Source organism: Teleopsis dalmanni, chromosome 1 (assembly GCF_002237135.1).
Source record: "Teleopsis dalmanni isolate 2A chromosome 1, ASM223713v2, whole genome shotgun sequence".
Classification (NCBI taxonomy): domain Eukaryota; kingdom Metazoa; phylum Arthropoda; class Insecta; order Diptera; family Diopsidae; genus Teleopsis; species Teleopsis dalmanni.
Window position 1 is genome coordinate 7,877,360 of NC_051846.1, and position 22,023 is coordinate 7,899,382.

General features: G+C 29.7%; 1 protein-coding gene across 2 annotated transcripts; it reads right to left on the reverse strand.

Annotated features, from left to right (window-relative positions):
* Positions 1 to 779: 779 nt before the first annotated feature.
* Positions 780 to 21,211, reverse strand: LOC119668992 (sialin-like). Of its 2 annotated transcripts, none has more exons than XM_038078717.1 (6): positions 20,781 to 21,211; positions 8,973 to 9,124; positions 2,655 to 2,958; positions 2,048 to 2,588; positions 1,704 to 1,980; positions 780 to 1,631 (listed from the first exon to the last, which is right to left on the reverse strand). In XM_038078717.1, the coding sequence occupies exons 2-6, from the start codon at positions 9,029 to 9,031 to the stop codon at positions 1,319 to 1,321; spliced, it is 1,494 nt and encodes a 497-aa protein (XP_037934645.1). In that variant the 5' UTR covers positions 9,032 to 9,124; positions 20,781 to 21,211; the 3' UTR covers positions 780 to 1,318. The 2 variants fall into 2 exon arrangements, with proteins under 2 accessions (XP_037934645.1, XP_037934646.1); XM_038078718.1 differs by lacking the exon at positions 20,781 to 21,211 and adding an exon at positions 9,262 to 9,282.
* Positions 21,212 to 22,023: the final 812 nt, after the last annotated feature.

The window sequence follows — 22,023 nt, forward strand, 5'->3', positions numbered from 1 at the left end:
TTGTAGAGGGAAAAGTAAGCAAAAGCAGACGACGAGGTCAGTTGCCTACACGTTGAGTGAATCAATTACAGCGTCTTCCTGCAGAAACGTTAAGTGAAGCTATACACACTGTAAAAGATCCAACAACATGGCGCACGGAAACAAAAAATATGGATTTATAATCCGCCACCTCGCAAATGATTGAGATGAAAGGAAGGCATGTTATGTTATTAGTTGCAGTAGTCTATTATGCAAATTGCGAAAAGATTTTTATTATTAATTTGTTGGAGTATTTTAAACTACAATTTAGAGATGTATTGTGCACTCCTCACGGTTTCGAAATATTTCTCCGAGCCCAATTTCTTAGATAAACTATACATATATATTTCTTTATCTCTTGTTCTTTTTCCAATATATGGAGCTTATATAAGTATTTCTTGTCTGTCAATCATAATAAACAGCTAACACTTGATATAATAATTTCTGTAGTCAGTTAATGAATTTCCATTTGCCTTTCTTTTTCCTATTATGATTGCTAGGCAAAGGTGTGTAAATTTATATTGTGTGTTTTTTAATCATAAATTTAAATTGTTATTTCTCAATTATTACAGATTTTTTAAGCAAAACTAGGACATAATTAAAGCTAGTAAAATATTTGTCGAGGGTTCTTATTATTTTGCAACACAATCTATAATAAAATTGGCGCAGTACAACCAATTCTCAGTCTAATGACTTAATACCATGAAAGACGATTAGCAGAAAAATCTTTAAAAGTAAAATTTTAAATATAATATATTTTAAATATTTATTGTTTTAAATCGTAATTCTTATTCTAATACAATTTTAACTATTTTCGCTGTTTAGATATTAAAATAGTCAATATCAACATATGTTGCATAGCACATCAAAAGTACTCGAATACATAAAATTTTACTGGAGATTGTTGAATCAAATAAATATATTTTTTTATATATAATTATATATCATATAACAAAAATAATTAATAATTAAATTTTTTATATTTTCACAAAATAATTCAAATATGGCAACCTTTTTTCTGAACTACGCTATTTCATAAACATTTATGTAGCATGCTTTTAGGATGCTCGATTGTACCTGTAATTTACTGACAAGTCGACTTACACTCTATATTATTAACTAAAAACGGTTGTATAAAACAACAAAATATTACAATAACAAACAGTATCATAATAATAACTGTAATAGTAATAAAAATTAAAATAAAGGTAATAATACATTGGCATTTTTTTTCTTAAATATAAAATTAGTATCATTTTAATTTGAGACGCCATAAAGGTTTCGCTCACAATGGTTTTCGTTATTCCTTCAGCTCGAGCGCTTCATTTGTATGACCATTCTTTTGTGCTTTCTGTTCTAATGCTGCCGCTCTTTGTTCTGGAGTCATAGCCCATTCTTGTAGTTCACCTGACGCCCAAATCCAATAAATAATGCAGCCGATGCAGTAAATACCAGCTGAGATAAAGAAGACAGCTTTCCATTCATCACTTGTACCATCAACAACAAGGTAACCAGTCAACATAGGACTGACAATACCAGGAACAGTAGCAATGGTATTACCAATACCCATAAGCAAACTGGCATGTTGTGGCGCTATATCCAAGTGATTTACACTGCAAGAGAAGATTTAACAGAATGCAATTTTATTCTAATGAAGCTTAAAAAGTAACACTGTTGTGACTTACGCAAATCCAGACCAGGCAAAAGCACCTAAGCCTACAGCAATGGTGATGCAAACAACCGACCAAGTTGGATCCAATAGGTAAGCTGTCAATACCATGAAAACAGTTTGTGCCAAGAATGCGCCACAGTTGAAATAGCGACGGACTTGGGTCGTAGTAAGAATACCCTTGACTTGCAACATATCGGCCAAGTAACCGGAAACACCCAAGAGGATACCCATAGCCAAATATGGTACCGCAGCAAGGAAACCAGTTTTGTCCAAATTGAATTCAAGTGTATCTGGAAAACAAAAATTATTATAATTTTTAATTTGACTATACAAAATACATTGAACTTATGACTTTACCTCTAAGGAAAGTAGGCAATTGCGTAAGTAAGGTATAGAAACCCCAATTTTCAGAGAAATGTGAAGCAATAATAGCATAAAACGGCAGTGAAGTGAATATAGCTCTCCAGGGATGTGTTACTTTTTGTTCACTAGTGTAGCCAATAGTTTTTTGTATATATTCACGTTCGTCTTGTGAGCAGAAACGATCTCTGTCAGGTCCAGAACGCACAATAATGAACCAAAGTATTAACCAAAGGCAACCAATGGTACCAAACACATAGAAGACGCTCTCCCAACCGTAAGCAGTGGCAAGTAAGCCTGACGCTGGCATAGCCACGACAGTGCCTGCATAGTTACCAGCAAATGCAATGGAAGCCATACGTGAACGCTCTAGTGGCGGTGACCAACGTGACCAGACGGCGTGTATGCAAGGGAAAGTCACACCTTCGAAGAAACCTTCAATTATACGAACAGCAATGAATGCATCCAAACTATGTTTCGCAGCCATCGGTGTGAATAGTGTCAATATAGCAGTGGCACCAATGCCTATGCCAAAAACCTGATGAAGTCAACAAAATATATTTGAAATTAATTATTCATTTTATGTTCAATTAATAGGACTTACAATGTTGCCACCTATTTTCGAACTAATAAAACCGCCCGCGAATTGTGTCAGTATATAGCCATAGAAGAATGAACTGAGTATAAGTCCTTTTTGCTTGGAGTCCCAAGGAAACTCAGGTCCGACCGTTTCCACACCATTGGCGTCAATTGTCGTGCGGTTCTCCGTCATTGCTACAATTGCCACACTCAAATTTACACGCATCGAGTAGACGTTGAAGAAACCAAAAAAGGCCAACAGCACTACGATGTACCGGCGTTTCCTCCAAAATCTCCATGACAGTGGTTCAGCTTCAGCAATTTCTTCACTGAAAGTAAGAAAATAAAAGTTCAAATTAATAAAGACAAAGAAATTTCAAAATTTGAATATGCAAAGTTGAAGTGAGGTAAGATGAGAGGAGATAAGTGTCTCTACGGTAGCAACGTTTGTTAGCGCCCATGCGCTTAATCAGCTGTGGCGTATGTTAGAGCAACGGCAAGGTTAACCGCATTGCGGTCGCCTGCAGCGTTTGAAATTATCACTACAACAACAATAACGAATTGAAAATGCGGTAACTTAAGTTACTTTCGCTTTCAACTTTTTTCTTGGCTGTGTCGGATTTGCTGTTGATTATTTGAGGTTGATTTGTGAGTTACTGTGGATTTGATGAGTTTAATTTTAATTTTAATTTATTTTCACATTATAATCTTTCTTTAGATAATGAATAACTTATACTCGTATCGCAGATAAATTTCAATAGATAATACTTTAACCAATTTACGGCTACGTATCACTTAATGGAATTGCATTGCAATCAGTGATATATTGATTTTTATTGTTATCATCACTTATTAAAGTTGTTCAAATTGATTGAAATTACAATAAATGGAAGGAAGGGAAAGTTAGATATTAGTTAGTTAAGTACTAGTACAATTCAATATACATCATATGTTGCTTATTATACTAATAACTTATAATTAGTTTGACTGATTTTAGAATTTGATGAATTGTTCGGGACTGTACATAAACCTACAATAAAACTATACACATAAAGTACACAAAGTGGGCCTTTGAACATCCAATAAGTCTTCTTGTCGCCTCTTATAATGATTGCTGGACTGCTTTAAAGCTTTTTACTATAATATTAATGCAAATAGGAAGCATCGACCTATTTCCTATTCCATCAAACATTAGCCGGTTGTGTCTGGGATTGAAATACTTATAAGAATTTGAATGATACTTATATTTTCCCCCGATTATTTAAAATATTTTGATAAATTTTTATTATTCACAAAATAAGAATATGTCTACTGACCAAATGAAACAACTAAAATCATATGCAAAGAAATTACGGCGAAGACAATATGACATACCTGGTATAAAAGACTTTGTGACATTCTATCAGAAAATAATGTATGTACAAAGAAAAAAAAATTTCTGGGTATCAACTTTTAGTAAAAAGAATGCAACCAATGTTTAAAAAATTTGATCTGTTTCATCTATCTTGTCACTCAATTTCTCCCAAAGTCTGTGTTTACCTAAAAGTCCATCTACATGTCTACCTATGTGTCTACTTATGTGCTTATTTATGAATTTACTTTCGTGCCTAACTGTGAGTCAACCTGTATATCTACGTATGTTTATACCTATGCGTTTACATATATGTCGACCTCCAAGTCCAGTTATGTGTCATTCTATCTTTTTTTTGTCTTTTTTTTAAACAGTACTCAAAAGCATCGCTCTATTAAGTGTGAAAGGGGAACCTCAACCGCACTAAAAATCATATCTTCTACGTCTAAATGGAAAATGGAACCACAATAAATTATTTAATCAAAGTGCTTGTTAGGTTGTACACGTTCGTCACTGTGCTCTGATGGAGAAGATCGCCTCACTTTAGGATTGCTCAATTGCTCTGGATCGTATAATGCCACGCAATTATTTCAGTTCTTTAGTGACTAAAACTTTTGACGGTTTACATACATCACAGGTGCGAATCATTTTTGCAGTTAGATTGTATGCAGAAGACTGCGGTAACGGGATCTCCAAAGGCATCGTTTATCATGTTTCTAGCGGAAATGAAACGAGTATACGTGAAGAGCATATGTCTAGAATATTCGATTTCTCTTATACAGGGACTTCGACATGAATTGCAAAAACGTTTAAAAACGCAAAAGATAGTACTCTTCTCTCTAGTTGTGATAGACGATATATGGATGCTGGTAGAGGCTCTTAATTAACTATTAAAATATATATATATCTATATATATATATATATCTATATATATATATATCTATATATATATATATCTATATATATATATATCTATATATATATATATATCTATATATATCTATATATCTCCTATACAGTTCGAGTAATAATACTCTTCATTGTAATTAAATGGGTGAAGATATCTAGGTAATAGCGTATCTTCACTCCAGAGTTAGGGAGTGAGCCCATCTACTTTTCTTGAAATTTTTGCATCTACGCTGTGCTTATAGCTTTACAATCGTTTGTGGGGGACATGACTGTATCTAGTTTCCTGAAATTCGATTATCAGGAGATCAAATGAATGAATAATCATTTACTTTTCAAGCTAATCGAATGATAGCTTGTACAACCTCCTTTTATTGTTAGTTCAAATCGGTAGTTGAGTTTGAGTAAGTTAAGTGAAGTAACTTAAGAAAGTTAAGTAAATTAAGAATGCTAAGTAACTAGTAAATTAAGTAAGTAAATAGGTTAATTAAGTCTTTTGAACCCATATAAAATAATTTTCTTAAGTAAGACTTATATAGTTGATTAAGAAAAAAATAAATTTATATCATAACTACGTGTAAAGTCTTTACTATCTGAGTGAAGATATAAAGAGATAACTCTTTCCCTGTATTCTTCCCTGTATTCCCTGTTTCCCTGTATTCTTGGTATTTCATTAATTGAATTCATTATTTTTAAAATTATATCTTACTTCTACAGTATATTTAAGATTTAATTGAATTTATTAAATGATTTATCTATTCAATTTACATATTTTAACCATAAGGTGGAGAAAGATATATTGATTAAACTTATAATTATTACATTAATTTAAATACTCAATTAACTAAATTAACTAAAATTTTCAAAATTTTAATTAAAAATTAATGAAAACTGATTTATTTTGTCTATGAATCTAGCAATTCACACTACATAAAAATTGTTTTCATTAAATCTTTCCATATGTTTAGCGATACTGTATCTATGAAATTTTTCTATGAAACTGTGTAAAATTGATTTACGCTAAAGAATTTCAATTTATCACAGAATTTACTTCCCCCGAGCGCCACTTCATGGATTTACGAGTAAATAACAAGAACTATAACGAGTCTTTCGAACTGTTGTCTTGGGATATTTAAATATACCTATCTTAGTATTGATAGAAAATCTGCATTTTGCATTTAATTATTCATTATAGTTTTATTATTTAATAAATATTATTTAATAGTGAATGTTTTAAGCTTTCCGGTTAAATAACTTTTGAAGTAGTTATTATATTTAATAATCATCGAGCATATGACATTAAGAAGTAAGTAACACAATATCAGTAATTATGCAAAAACACACCAATAGTGTAAGTTATAAGCAATTCCTTTCACAAGTTACTAACTAACTGGAATAGATTTTGTAATTAGATACAATGAAAGACCATACGCCACAATAAGTCGCTACAAGATACGAAAAGATAAAACAGTATCCGCGTACGGCTTACCCAAGCTTACCACTGAAGTCTTGTTTGTATATTTTTTCTAGTAAAACACCTGAAAAAATAGTACTCGAGAAACGTGTTCAGTTAATGGGTTAGATACTTTTGCAATTTATTAAACAATATACAGGTATTTAATACTAAAGAATAAGAGATCTGCGTTGAATCTTTATTGTTCCAATTTTCAAACAAAATATTGGATTTATTGCAAGTTATTTATTGGAATTTTCGCAATATAGTTTATACAATATATGTAATTATATTCTATTCAAATATTTTAAAAGCCTATTTAATATTTTTTATTGACCCAACAACTTACTAATGCAAAACAAAATATAATATTAAGATATAATGTTAATTAAAATGTTATATCTGATGACAATTGACTATGACAAAATAATTATAATAACAAATTTTTACTGTCCTATCCTGTACTGTCCTTCTAGTTGGAGGATGGAGCCTCCAATTAGGGATCTTAAAAACTTTTAGCATGTACTTACAATGGATTTCTAAAGTACATAAGTACAGAAGTGACAAGCCAGTCTCAAAACAAATCATTCGGTTGAGTGTGTTAAGCGGCAATCCACTTTCTCATATTAGAGAACTCCCCATATCTGTGCCGCATAGGAGATTATTGATCTTGCATTAGCTTCGTAGAGTTGAAATTTTGTTTTGAATGGTACATCTTTACTTACAAAAATATTTTTCCAGTTAATAGAGCAGTTAATAGCTCTTTTAGCTTCCCTCAATTTTTCAGTTAAATGTCTATTAAATGTAGTATTTTAATACACCCATGTTAAAGATATTTATATTCCTTAACTATTTCTATATAAATTTTTCTACTAATGTCAATATATCCTCATTTGTATATCGCCTGTGATGCTTTTTAAAGACTAGAGCTTTTGATTTCTCAATACTAACTGTTACCCCCATAGGTTTTAAGAACAGTAGTGAACTACAACAACAAAAATTCATTTTATATTATTTTTATTAATTGAATTTTTTGGCTATACATAGAGGTATTTCGAGTATTGTCAAATACCCATCATCAGTGGTCTTGGAAATAATTCTTGTATTTATTTATTCATAAATAATTTTTTGAGACTGCAAGTACGAGAAATCGAACTTGTGTCCTACCAAATTTGAAGCTCAGAGCCAGTGCACCAACTGATTTAAAGCCGTACTTGGCTTTTTATGTTCGTACATTTTTCTGGAGTTTTGATAATTAGCTGTGAAAGTTTTATTATATATTGGAACGAAATCATAAACCAGCTGTAGAATAATTGAATTAATTAATTATATTTTTATTTTTAATTATTAAATTTCAATACTATTCTGTTTGTAGAGGCATCTGTTGCTTGTTTTATATATAATATAGCTTATAACATAGTAACTGCGTAGCTTGTTCACCATATTTTGCAATCCAGACTTGCTAAAGGAACGATATCATCTGCTTATAAAAGAGTTTTATAAGTTTTTCCATCATTTATATTTGTGCCTCCAGATAGATGTGTTACCACATCGTCTATATAAAGTAAAAACACGTCTATATAGGAATCTGTCTGAGTACAATTTTTTTTTGACAATTTGTATATGTATTTGAATTTGATCTAGAACAAAACTGAAGACTAAGGATTTGAAAAACTTTAGTAAATTACAGGTAATTGATATTGTAGTAGTATATAGTATTTAGAGTAAGTATTTCGTATAAGTGTTTAGTTCATAAGCTTAGTAATTAGTTTATCATTGTAATATTACACATAAGAAAATGTACATGGCAACTCTAGTTTATCAAGTTCAACTGATGTGTATCATGAAAATTAAGGAGTCAGTATATTACTGACAACCGAAGAGGTGATGCGTTTTGTATTTAGAGTTGCTTGACTACAATATGTAATACAATTCAAATGTAAAAGCAGTCCTTTATTATGACTGCGAAGCATGGAAGCATTCCCAACAGGTAGAAAGGAACATACAAACATTTTTAAATAAATGCCTGCGAAAAATTCTAGAAATATGGTGACCTAACCACATATCAATTGCAAAACTTTTGTTCCAAACAAATCAAAAAGCTACTGTACCCGACTCTATCCGACGACCAAATAAATACATTCCACGACAAGCTTTGATATGGAACCCACAAGGCAATCAGACGCCCTGGTGCAGCGGCTTTAACTTGCAGAAGGACGGAAGCGCATTACACATGGAACGATATATGCAGAGAAGCACCTAACAGTGTGCGATTGAAGAGAATCGTTGCGTCTCTATGTCCCACTAAGAAGATATGTAATACAAACATGTGTAAGTAGGGTAATAACATGTCGACAAAGCCACATCATTTTTAAAAAGAATATCAATAAAAGGTAATAAATGCTATCATTACTACCTTAAGTTGAAAATCATGTCAGTTGAATCAGTTTAATATCACTTTTATTATTGCTAATTTATTTTGTAAAATATACTTCATTAGTATTATTACTGCAAATTACTCCTCACTAAATTTAACTAAATTAACACTAATTTAATGAAACTTTGTTCAAAGCTATTAATAAAATAATCATTACAGATATGAAATAATGTGGTTAAAATAATAGATACTCACGGATGCGTTAATGACTCCAACTGGTGTCCATTCTGTTTATTATTTACTGAGTCCTCCATCTTAAATGCTCTTAATTAAAAACTTTTGATATTGAAAAATTTGTACTTTATTCCAATGAAGAATATCGTTCAGGAAACAACGAATTTCATTGCCTGCAATAAAAATAAAATTGTATAAATAATTTAGATAAAAACACAACAATTTTAGAAAAGCGTGCAAAATCTTAACTTTCATGTCGAAACTCATTAAAATATTTGTATCAATTTAGCTTGCCATTAGGCGAATGTACCTGTGGCGTGCCATATATCTCCGACATTCTACATCTATTATTAAAATCAGTTATATTATCGCATGATAACAATTTATATACCTAATTCATGTACGGCTGTGTGTGTAAATATTTGTTCATAGATACAAAATTTACAATGGAATAAAGCAAAAATGAAAATATTGACTTTAGCAGTTTTCTACAGATGAAGTGCGACGCTCTTCGCAATTTGCCTAAGTAATTTGATAATGAAAATTAAAACTTTTTTTATGGCTGCTATGGCAGCTCAGGCAGCTCAGGCAGCTAAAGCAGCTGCTTTTTATTATACAAAATTGTTATAAATTTTTTTCTAAACAAATAAATCAACATTCATGCCAGATTTTATAAAAATGTCAATTACGATTTGCAAAAATATTTGTTTATATAGTATTTGCATAAAAATTAATTTAGATTTAAATATTTGCAAAATTTTTATCTAAATTTAACAATGAAGATTCGAAATTGAGATAAAAATGCGCTGGAGTGCCGAGAAGAAATCATTGGATCCATAGGAGAGATAAAGTTCACATGAAAGTGGGAAATTAAATATTTGCTACTGAAATATTTGATTACAGATTATTAAGAAAATAATAAAATTTGTTAAAATATTTGATTATGAACCAAGAAATGTTAGATTTTGAATCAAATTATTTTTTATTTAAATATTTTGATACATAAATTGATCATTGCATGGCAAAAAGTTTACCTCGGTTCAGGCGATTGACTCATGTGACTTCAGATGTCAAATATAAATGTTAACATCTCCATTTTTAATATCACTACAATTTCATTTATTAATGATAAATCAAAGAATAAACTCAACTTAATCAGTTGCACAAGCAATTATCACTATTTCCTAATAGATGATATATTAAAAGCAGTTTTATCTGCTTTAAGTGATTTCTATTAAAAGACATTTATGCTTATGAGATAAATTATTGACTAATATTATAGCTATTAGCATTTCATTAATTTTTTCGAATTTATTTGATATCGTTTCTTAAAAAAGTATTAAATTTAAATATAAAAACTTTGTTATGAATCAAATTAAATAGTGAAATGATCTGGCACGTAGTCAGAGCATAAAGGCTTAATATATATAATATATATATTTAGTGCTTGCAATCTTGATAAAAAGAAACGAGCTGGATCATCTTCGTTATAGGCGACAACTTAATTGGTCTATAAGAGTTGTTTGACCCGTATAAGGCGTTTAAACATGCTCATGAATGCAAAAGTTGGTTAAACTTTATTGGTAGACATAACTTCTTATTGAGTTTCTCCCCTTTCCTTTATATTACACAGACAATAGTATAATATTTGTTGCGATAATTGGTCTAATTTAGGTCTATTAGGTCTAAATTCACTGACAATATAGATGTATATCTATATTAGATGTCGATGTGGATGCATATTTTCATATATAATATTTTCTATTATATTGTCACGCCCTCTCAAGTCTTAGAATTAAAGTTATAGACTCCGTCATTGTCAGTGACTTAAACATTAACTGAAATATTAAAAATAAATGTTTTCATCTTTCTGAAATGGAGCCGAAATTTTAAATTTAGATCCGAATAACTGCTAAAAGGATAACATAAATGGCTGGAGATCTAACATAATACTTAAATTCCTCTATTATTATACTTTAACTACATTAAATGTTTTACATGGAGATCCTGCCGTATTACATGGTGATCCTGTGGTATTACACTATATATCTTTTTAGAAATCATGCTTATATAGTGTTTTTAGTAAGTTAAAGTTTCAAACAATGACTTTTGATCCTTTCCTCTAACTTAAAAAAACTAATTGTTGAAACAATTCTAACTCTTGAATAAAAAATCTGTAAAAAATCACTTTATGAAAACAAGAAAGGGTCTGTTTTGAACAAAATATTAGGCCTGATAATTGTCGTATACAGCAGGTCCCAAAGTATTTGTTATTACACCTTTAATTTTCTTCTTTAGTTTACGCTTGAAGATTATTTGCATCAATCATCTTCAATGTCAAAATTAAATAGGTAAGCTTAAATATATAGATATTCTATTCATAATCAAGGTATATTTGATTCAGTTCATTTTGTATGGTGTTACTGCGATGGTACCATATGGAACCACTTCATATTAGGTTACCGATAAATCCTACATTTTTTTTTCATATATAGATTAGGAGTTGAAAATCAGCGTATGTCGCAGCGAGTGGATTAAATCTGCAACAAATATTGAAAATATTATGGAAGAACAAAGAGAATTATGCACTTTCTAACTATTGTCTCTAGAGCGAGTGGCAAAATATCTAAAACCAGAATTATACATTAAAGTATCTAAGACTATTTGAAGAGACAAAACGATTATGGAATTAAAAAATTCAATGTCAATTGTGCGTGGGGTTGAATCATTATGATTATTATTTCAGTTTTTTTTACATATCATTTTTTTGTCAAAATAAATGCTCTTACCGCACAATTGACATGAACACACAATGTCAAAAGCATTTTTCTTCCATCAAATCGCAGTGTACATAATTTAATCAAATCTAAGGGAATTAAACGATTACGCGTGTCAATTGCACTTAATTTAAATTGAATTATAGCAACGTCCAGAGCTGTAAAAAGTATTTTCATACACAATTTCAGCATAGATACTCGTTACTTTAATATGCATGAGAGCATATTAATAGCGATTTTAGTCAAAAATTTTGAATTATTTCACTTATGACAAAAGCGTTTTTTTTTCATTTTTTTCATTTTTTTGTTGGAGTTAAGTGGATTTTGGCACTAATACAAGTATCTGTAGATACAAATAGCAGTAGTCATTTAATAAAATAATCTCATTTTGTTCAAAGTGCTGCCGTGTAATTTTTACCGCTGAATATGACAAAATTGGTCACGAATTGCACGAAGTTGAGTAGTTCAAAATATTAAATTAAATATTTGATTTATTTCAGATTTCAGATGTGACTTATTACTTTTTATTACCAGATATTAAATAATTTTGCAATTTTCTAAATTTCACAATGAATTATTCTATTAAGAATGGAAGATTTTTGTCGCTACTTCAACTTTGAAGAAAGTGGAAGACTTCTATTAAGTTAGATATGTGAGTTAAATCCTCTTATCCGTAACCTAATAAATATCAATTATTTTATGTATATTAAACTGCATAGAATACTTCCAGAATAACATATAAATAATAACTTATATGAAATTTGTATCAAAGTATAAAGAATATTAAATGTACTAAGTGCAAAAATTTTTCACAATGAAAACAATAGTATAATACGTTTGTAATCATAAACACAGATTTATAAACCCAAATCAAAGACATATCAAATTTTATTATACGAGTATTTCTTAGAAAAATTCTATATTTTACTTTAAAGACTTCATAAATTTCAAAAAAAATAGTTTTCAAAAATATTGATTTACTGCCCTCACTTTTGCGATTCTTCAAATTTTTATTTGCACTCTCAACCTTCACAAAGCGTTATCGATCTTATCGGCATTTATTAAATTAAACTAATCGAATTTTTATTGTTTTATTATCGCTAAACAATAGGCTTTATCGCTTTAATCTGACTACGCGTTGAAACACAATCCGTCACCTGATGCTCCAACTACAAATGAACCGAGTGGGTCAAAATTTTTTTTTGTTATTGGTACGTGGCTGGCTTCGGTTTGCATTGTGTGTAAACAGTAGTCACTTCCTATTCTAGTTTACAAGATAATGAAACTATGAAACGTATTATCAAAGTTATTAATAAATAAAATTAATTTTATATATAATTTTTATTACCCACTTTAGTTTGAGATTACAAGTGGTCTGGGTACTACAATTTAAGCCAAGAAGGTAATAAACCAATATATTGACGTTAGTGTAAAGATAATAGACTTTTACGACACTAATATAAGCTGTTCTCCAATCAGTGTAAACAATCAATATCAATGAAAAATTTTGTGTTTATTGTTTTTATTTTTGAAGTCATATTTTAGTAATGTTGATAAAATAATCTTATAAACAATTTACTTTCTTCGCAAACTATTTATAACTTTTTTAGAAAAAGTACTTTTACCACATAAAAAGAAATTAAATTCTAATAAAAAATTTAAACACGAATGTAATAGATTAGAGAGAGAGCTGTAGCGAATTCATCGCGCCACTCTCAGAAGGACGCAAAATGATTCCTAATACATTGTATATTTTTCAAAGAATCGCTAGCAAGCTATAGTCCCCCACTGTCAGTTTGGTTCATGAAGCAAATCAGACTATAATACTATGTTAACACTTAGATTTATGGAACTAACTTAGCATAATTTATTCTATTGGATTTTGTATGGATTTTGTATAGATTTTGTATGGATTTTATATGAAAAATGGCATATTTGTCGAGTTAAAGTGCAATAGTCTAAACATCATGATTTTTTTGTCATCAATTTAGAACCCATATGCTTATGAAGAAGAAAAATTGAATTAGTTAAAATAATATAAAACAAAAATAATTTTTGTTGTTGTAATTCACTACTTTTCGAAAACTCTCTACCATACACCTATGAATCCACGAATCCAGAAGCATATTAGTGATAAAAAATTAAAAAAAATGAAATAAAAAATGATTCAAATAAAAAAATATATACATATTTTTAAATAAAAAAGTTTTTATATATAAATATAAATCCATTTTGTAATTATATGCTGATTGTTTTTTGAATCTTTATTATAGATGAATTATGGGCTTAATAGTCAGAGATTTTGGTTTGATTTTTTTAAAAATTTTTTAATGTTTTATTTATCAAGTTATCTATTTGATGTAAGACACACTATAAGCTTAAGCCCCTTATGTATATATATACGAAACTATAATTAGTTAGTGTCTACTAAAGTTTTGAAATTTGACCTTTCGAACGCCGTTTAATGTACAAAATATCTCGTTTACACACACATTATATATCAAAGAACACATATTCAAATAGTGAGAGAGAAAGAGAGCGTATCAGAAATCAGAGTTTGAACTTTTTCAATCAATTATGGTTATAATTAATTATAATCCAATGTATCTAAGCGATCACCTATCACTTTACTGTGTATTTGACTGTTTTTGTACTTTCAAATCCTTTCTGTGTTTTTGGATTGCGTTAGCCGTCTATATATTAGTTGTCTGTTCTATAAATGCACAGTTAATAAAGCATGCAGTTTCCATTTTTCAAAAAAGCTATATGAGAGGAATAAATTCAATATATCTAATGGTCTTAAAATAGGTAATTGGGAGAATATAAATCAATTTATTGAAAATGCTCTATTCTATAAAAAAACAAATATTAAACGAATTATTACTCTGGTCGCCAAACCATAAAATTATAGTCGTATGTGTCTACAAAACACAGTTTTTTAACTACACTATTTAGCTTATCAATTATTTTACCCATTTTATTTTATTTTAAATAATTAACTTTCAACAAATAAATTATAAATTAATCGTGTTGAATCGTGTTAAAAAAATATTAATAATTATAATACTATAAGTGTAAAGTCAACAGCTGTATTGGCTGGAATTCAGAATATAAATAATAATAATGATATAGATGTATGTAGGTTTAGGTATAGGGTCAACTACTGCCTTGAATTTATTTCAGTCGCAAATTTTTTTTTTTTTTATTAAATACAAATATTTTATATTTTTTAAATAAACATAAAAATTAAATTGACATGCAATTTAAGGTGCTAATAAGATACACAAGAGTTTTGATTTATATTGTTAAACTTAAAAATAGAAAAATATTTAATATATTCAAACGTGCGTACTACCATGAATTTTAATTAAATAAACAAGCTTATTTAATTAGAAAAATTAGTGTTAATCTTAAATTTATTTTCACCTAAATTAATTTGTTTATTTTAATATATTAAGAATATCCTTCAGCGCCACTACAACTCAAATTTTTTTTTAATGCAAAAAGCTTTTTAAAGAATTTAATGAAGAAAACTAAGTTAACTAAGTTAAAATATATAAATATAAGTAAAATATAAGTCAAAAATATTTATTTGTTTATAGTCATATGGAACTCTGCATGACATGACTGAAACAATTTTGACGTGCCTATGACTTTCATGACTTTCTGCATGACCAAATTTTATATAAAAAGTGGTTGTTGTTTTGTTTCATTTCCTTAACTCTATAAGAACTATATCTATAACTATATAAGAATAAAATCTTAATTTAAACAAAAAAAAAAGAATAGCTCTTCACAGTGAAAACTACCTAAATTATAAATTAACAGGTCTTAAATCTTATTTATCAAAAAATCATAAAATATCACAACATTATTGGACAGAATACATATTAAATTTTAATTACAAAAAAAAAAGCTATATATATTAAAATCATTATAATAATATTTAATGTTTACTACTAAAATCGCTTTAAAAATATTTTGTATATATTTAAAATATAAATTTTAGATTGAATATACTACAAGATCCTTCAGGTAAAGAAACATCCTAATAATAGTGAGTAACAGGTTTGTCCACTGGAAAAATGGAATAGTTTCAATTATCTGGCATCTATAACATTAACTGATGGTACGTTCGCCTACTGTCGACCCAACCAGACCCAACACCTATTAACGATTTTTATCTTTGTGTTTATATACAAATGGGAAACTGATTGTAAATCATCAAACCACATTCTAGAGTTTGGAACTCTTTGAGCGTATTCAGGCATACGCTATTCTATAAACTTTCACCAGTTCTTTCAGTTTACTATATAATATAGGATAAGTATACATTTCTCAATACAAAACATACTTCTCTGTTCTATTATCAAGTTCTGAAAACTATACGAACGTGTAGATATACCAATATTAGCAAAGTGACGACAATTCAAGGTTTTTATATTCAAGGTTTTTAAATTCAAGGTAATTTAAAGTATAAAGTACATGATAGATGCTCCTGGCATATTTAGAGTGTATATGTATATTGTGACCTGACAGTCAAACTGGTCAAAGACGTCAAAGAAACGTTTGCTATAGCTTATTCAAATAAACTAATTCTACTTAAATAAAGAAGTTCTACAATTAGTTAATATAGCTAATTCAAAATGCCAACATATATGTATATAACCTCCGACCACCCTAGGTAGTTAAAGGTGGCACCAGTACTGGTTTTTGTTTGCATAATCTTATTGATTAAAATAATTGCTAAAAACTTATAATATATAGAACTTACATTTCTTAAAATAATATATAAAGCCAATACAATAAAATAAATTTTAGTCATATTAATGGAAATTTTCCGTACGTATTTAATTTAACTGTTCTCTCCAACTTAGGTTTATTAACATTTATATGTATACATTAGTTGTAAAGGTATATTTAATAAGTGAAAAATTCCCCTAAACTAAATATAAAATTTAATGGAAAAATTATTAGTAATATTTACAATGTAATAATGTTTACTACATCTGTCTAAATCTAGGGAAAATCGTAAAGATATTGAGCTTAAACAATAAATAAATTGAATTTCTTATGCTCCTTAAAATCTCCAGTCCTCAACTCAACCCAAATGTATACATTATGCAGTGAAGACACGAACAATAAACATAAAGTGCCCGAAATTAAAGAAGTTGGGCTTATAAATTTCTGTAGGAAACCTCTCTATATATATATATATATAATGTATATATATATATATATATCAAAATTTTTCACAATCTTAAACAATTCAACAATTCTATTAACATGCTTAAAATAATTGTTCAGAAAACAGAATAACCATTATAATACAATAACCATGCTTATTTATTTTTATTATTATTACTCTTTTTTTTTGTTTGCGATAACAGAAATAAAAATATTTTCTAATTTTATTTTTATTTGTTTTGTTTGAATTTGTTTTAAAACATTTGTTTTTAAATGATTGAGGCAATAAATATAAAAAACGTGTTCTACGAAATTATTGCACCCACACGCGAACGAGATAAACCAGAATTCTAAACACAAATACCAATATCTTACCAACAAAAACAATAATAAAATTTATAGTTATTATCATAAAAGAAAAACACATTTTCAAAGATAAAGAATTCATCAAAAATTAAAAAACAAAAAAGTAAAAATCCTCAATATCTTTAACTAATGTAATTAAGCCTGATATTGAAAATGTCAGCTGTTTGTTCTACTAAATAGATTTCTTAACAGTTACGCAATGAACCGCTTAGTGTTTCTTATGCACGCAGTCAGTGTTCAACAGAAAAGGTGAAGTCAGCTAACAGCACCAAAAAAGCGAAGCGAAGTTTATTACACGAATTTACTAATTTCTAATTTCAATGTCAAAAGGTTATTAATTCTAAAAACTGTATAAAACTAATAAATATTGATATAGTACAGACATAATTGATCAGAAAAAGACTAAGTCTGTGTTCATAATTTTTGTTATTCAGACTAATATATTTTAAAAACTCCGAAACTAAACACAAATAACATATTTAGTATTAAAATATCAATATCTAGCTTAAACCATAAAATTATATATAAATTACAATGTATTTCATGGATCGCCATGCAGTACTTGATTCTTGGAAGTTCATTTTCTATAATTTTTCAAAGCTTTCAAATATGGAATTAACGATTGTTTAAGTCCTTGCGTTACTATATAAAAGAAATTAAAAGATGAGAATCAATCAATGGATCAAAGGATCTTGGATCTACAAAGATCCAAAATCGCATGATCTTAGTGATCAAATCACATAACCTTTGGGGTAAAATTACACTTCATGAATCAACTCACGCAATAAAGCAAACAGTAGATTATATGTATAGTTTTTGTTGAAATCACGTATACACCCCATCCATTTCATGAGGTTCTATCCACTTCTGTTAGGAGAAAAGAAATATATCATCCTCATCATTTCATGCCAAAATTAATTGCTATTCATCTGGCTATAGCTATTAGAACTAATGGTTTTTATTACATCTTTGTTATATTCAAAAGAGTACAGGACTATTGCATAGTAGACTACTGTCATACTATACAATGGCTTTCTGAGAATTCATGGATATGTGGATACAATAGTTTTTTATAGGGTTTTTCATAAACCCACTTGTTTTAATTTATTTTTTAACATATTGATTAAACGAATAAGATTAATAAACCTCATTAGTGAAGAAAATTGTCAACTATTGTTATAACAAGTCTTTATAATTTTAATACGTTAAGCTGTTATCAAACGACCCATATTTTAAAATGAATCATAACATATATGTTATAATTATATGGGTCTATAGGTTTAAATTTAAATCTTCAATTAAAGATATAAAGCAGCTCAGGATAATTTTGTTTATCGCTGCCGAATCAAAACCACATCGTAGATGACGCTACGTATTTATATATACATTTTATATTTATTTTTTAAAGTTTAGAAATCTAATTATTAGATATTACTAGAACCATAGCGAAATGGAACAGAACCTGGGATGCACTATGCTTAAGCTGTTGCAGATATCCCCTGGTTCTTCCTCCATATTATTCAAATTATCAATTGATGTGTATATTTTATTTATTAACTGTAGGCAGTTTTAGACAAAGTACGGACAGATCCTGTTTTTTTAAATAAAAATTGTTTTTGTAAGGACTAGCGGTAGCCCTCAACCTCTGGAATCAAAATGTTTTCAAAATAGAATTTAATTTTACGTTATTATTTGTGGATTATTTAATTAAATATGTAACATATATGCAATAAAATTACTTGAATTATTTAAACTCTAGCTTATTCATGGAACAATCAATAAATAAGAATTTTTCGGAAAGTTTATATGGAACTCATAACCTTTAAAGGATTTTGTTAAAACGTAAGTTATTTTTTTTATAAACAGCACATAAAAAATTGTTTTGATTTAGGTAGAAATAATAATTTTTATTTTATAATAATTAATTGTGACCGAAAAGTTTCCGGAAATTTTAAATAAAACGCAAAATTCTTTATCTTCATCAATATTTATTTTATCTCCTTCAAAATATGCTCCATTAGAAGCGATACACAAATGCCAACGTTTCTTCCAATCATCAAAACATTTTTTATAGGCGCTTTCCGGTATGGCTTTGAGTTTCCTCTGCGAATTCTGTTTTACGTCTTCTATGGATTCAAAACGCGTTCCTCTGAGTGGTAATTTGAGTTTGGGAAACAGGAAAAAGTCACACGGTGCAAGATCAGGTGAATACGGGGGCTGTTCGATGGTATTTATTGAATGTTTGGCCTTAAAATCGTTGATAATGTTGGCTCGGTGCGAGGGAGCATTATCGTCATGAAAAATCCATGAATTATCCTTCCACAATTGAGGCCGTTTACGGCGGATATTTTCACGCAAACGTCTTAAAACAGTCAAATAATAGGCTTTATTGACTGTTTGTCCTTCAGGGACGAATTCATGATGCACCACACCACGAATATCGAAGAAAACAATCAGCATTGCCTTGATTTTCGAGCGACTTTGGCGTGGTTTTTTCGGTTTCGGCTCGTCTTTTCCTCTCCATTCCGATGATTGTTGGCTTGTTTGCATGTCGTACTCGTAGACCCATGTCTCGTCACCCGTTATGATGCGTTCCATGAAAGTTGGATCGGAATTGGCACGATCAAGCATGTCTAACGAGACCTGTCCACGATGGTGTTTTTGGAACAAATTGAGGTGAATCGGAAAAAGCCGAGCGTTGACACGTCGCATACACAAATTGTCCACCAAAATCAAACGAGCCATCTCACGACCGATGCCTAGCTCTCGTGCTATCTCTCTAACACTCACATGAGGATTTTTGAACACGATTTCCTTTGCCTTTTCAATGTTTTCGTCGGTGGTAGAGGTCGAAGGTCGTCCAGAACGCGGCATGTCTTCGACGGTCGTACGACAGTCCTGAAAGGCTTTGTACCACTCATAAACTTGAGTTTTCGATAAAACTGATTCCCCATAAGCCTTTTGTAGCATTCGCGATTCTGCACACGAAATTTCGTTCGAAACATAAAATTTGATGCAAACTCTTTGTTCAATATTTTTTTCCATTGTTTTTTTCGCAACGCCCTACTGAGGTGAACTGGTTTCAACAGCTGCCGTAAACGAACTGTCTGACAGATCGCGCTCATTTTTGGCATAGTAATTAAGGACAGTGCTGCCAAACTACATAAACTTAAAATATCGAAAAATATACAGCGCGCGAATTTTAAATGAGAATTTCCGAAAACTTTTCGGTCACAATGTATGTAAATATTTTTGTTTATATATGGGATATATGAGGCTGCAACGGTTTAAAACACAATTAACACTAGAAGCAACCGATAAAAAACATGCTCTTCTTCTTGCTTGTAAATTCAACCCGTCATAAAAATAAAATTAAAAAATAAATAAAAATTATTTTAAAACAGGTTAAACTCAAAAAAAAAAACCTTAAATTTTAATATTCATTATTTGGGTTAACGTACGCAGCAGACATAATTTAAAGTTCATGCTTGTAACTAACCTTGTACAACTCAGACCTAAATGACCTGCAGCTGAGATGAGAACTGCAGAGAAGAGTCCTGTGAATATTAATGATCACTCTATATTCCGAAAAACCGTTTAAAATCCGCTTCAAAAATGTTTCGAACTTAATTTGCACCGAAAAGTATTCACGAGACTGACACACGTCCGCTAGGGCTTAGCTTTCGCAATGCACTAAACTTTGTTCGGTAGTAAATTCGAGTTAAGACGCGACTTCACTACGCGTTGTTCAGAGCCGAGGTGTTTCACTTTTTCTCTTCAACTTTCTAGTATTCTTCGCTTTTGCAGACAAGTTTCGATTTCAATTTCGAATTCAAACTCAAACGCAACTTCAACTGAACTACGAAGCACCTGAACCGCACCGGTCTAACGCTTTTGAGTCTTTGTCTGCGACTGAAATTTGAATGAACTTGCAGCTGCGAGTACAACTTGTAGAGCTCGATCAATACACCGAAAAAAAAACAATTTCAGATACTAATAACAGTAAAATTATACTAGCAGCTTGTGGAATATAGAAAATGGAAAAAAGTATCTTTTGCGGTAGTAGAACTTGTGACTATATTGCAAAAAAAATATATAAAAAACCTGAAAATTACACCAAATAAATGCTTTCGTTATGTGATTTGTAGATTTCCACTTTCGATGTGTTGGTTTAGTGCTTGTTTTATCACAAAATTACTTAATAAACTAGTAATTCGTATGAGTTCTGGAGCTTATCTACGCCATCGAAAATTAAGGCAATTTGCTAGACGACAATTTCGGCACAACTCGCGAGCTTAACGGCGGATTATAAAGATAAGAAACTGTCGATTTCATTGCGATAAATCACATGGACGCATACATCCATATGCTCTCGCAATTCAGAATTCACCATCACAAATGTATCTACTCACACTCCATCGTTGATCGTCAGTCCCGAAATTGAAATACAAATTAATTTCGTAATTGCATTGTAAAAAAACTTTTTTTTTATTATAAATAAAAGTGAAATTATAAATGCCAAAAAAAAAATTTTTTAAGAATTTATAACAGCACTTGAAGCAAACAAGCTTTTTCCTGGGACAGACTTCAGTTGTTTAGGAAATTTGTAAGATAAACGTTTATGATCAGTCGCAACAAATTTGTCTAGTAATTTCAAAGCAGGGAAATAGATAGATAAAGTTATAGGATATCAACCCACGTCAATTAGATAGGAAGGCTATCTGGTTCCATCATTCCTCATT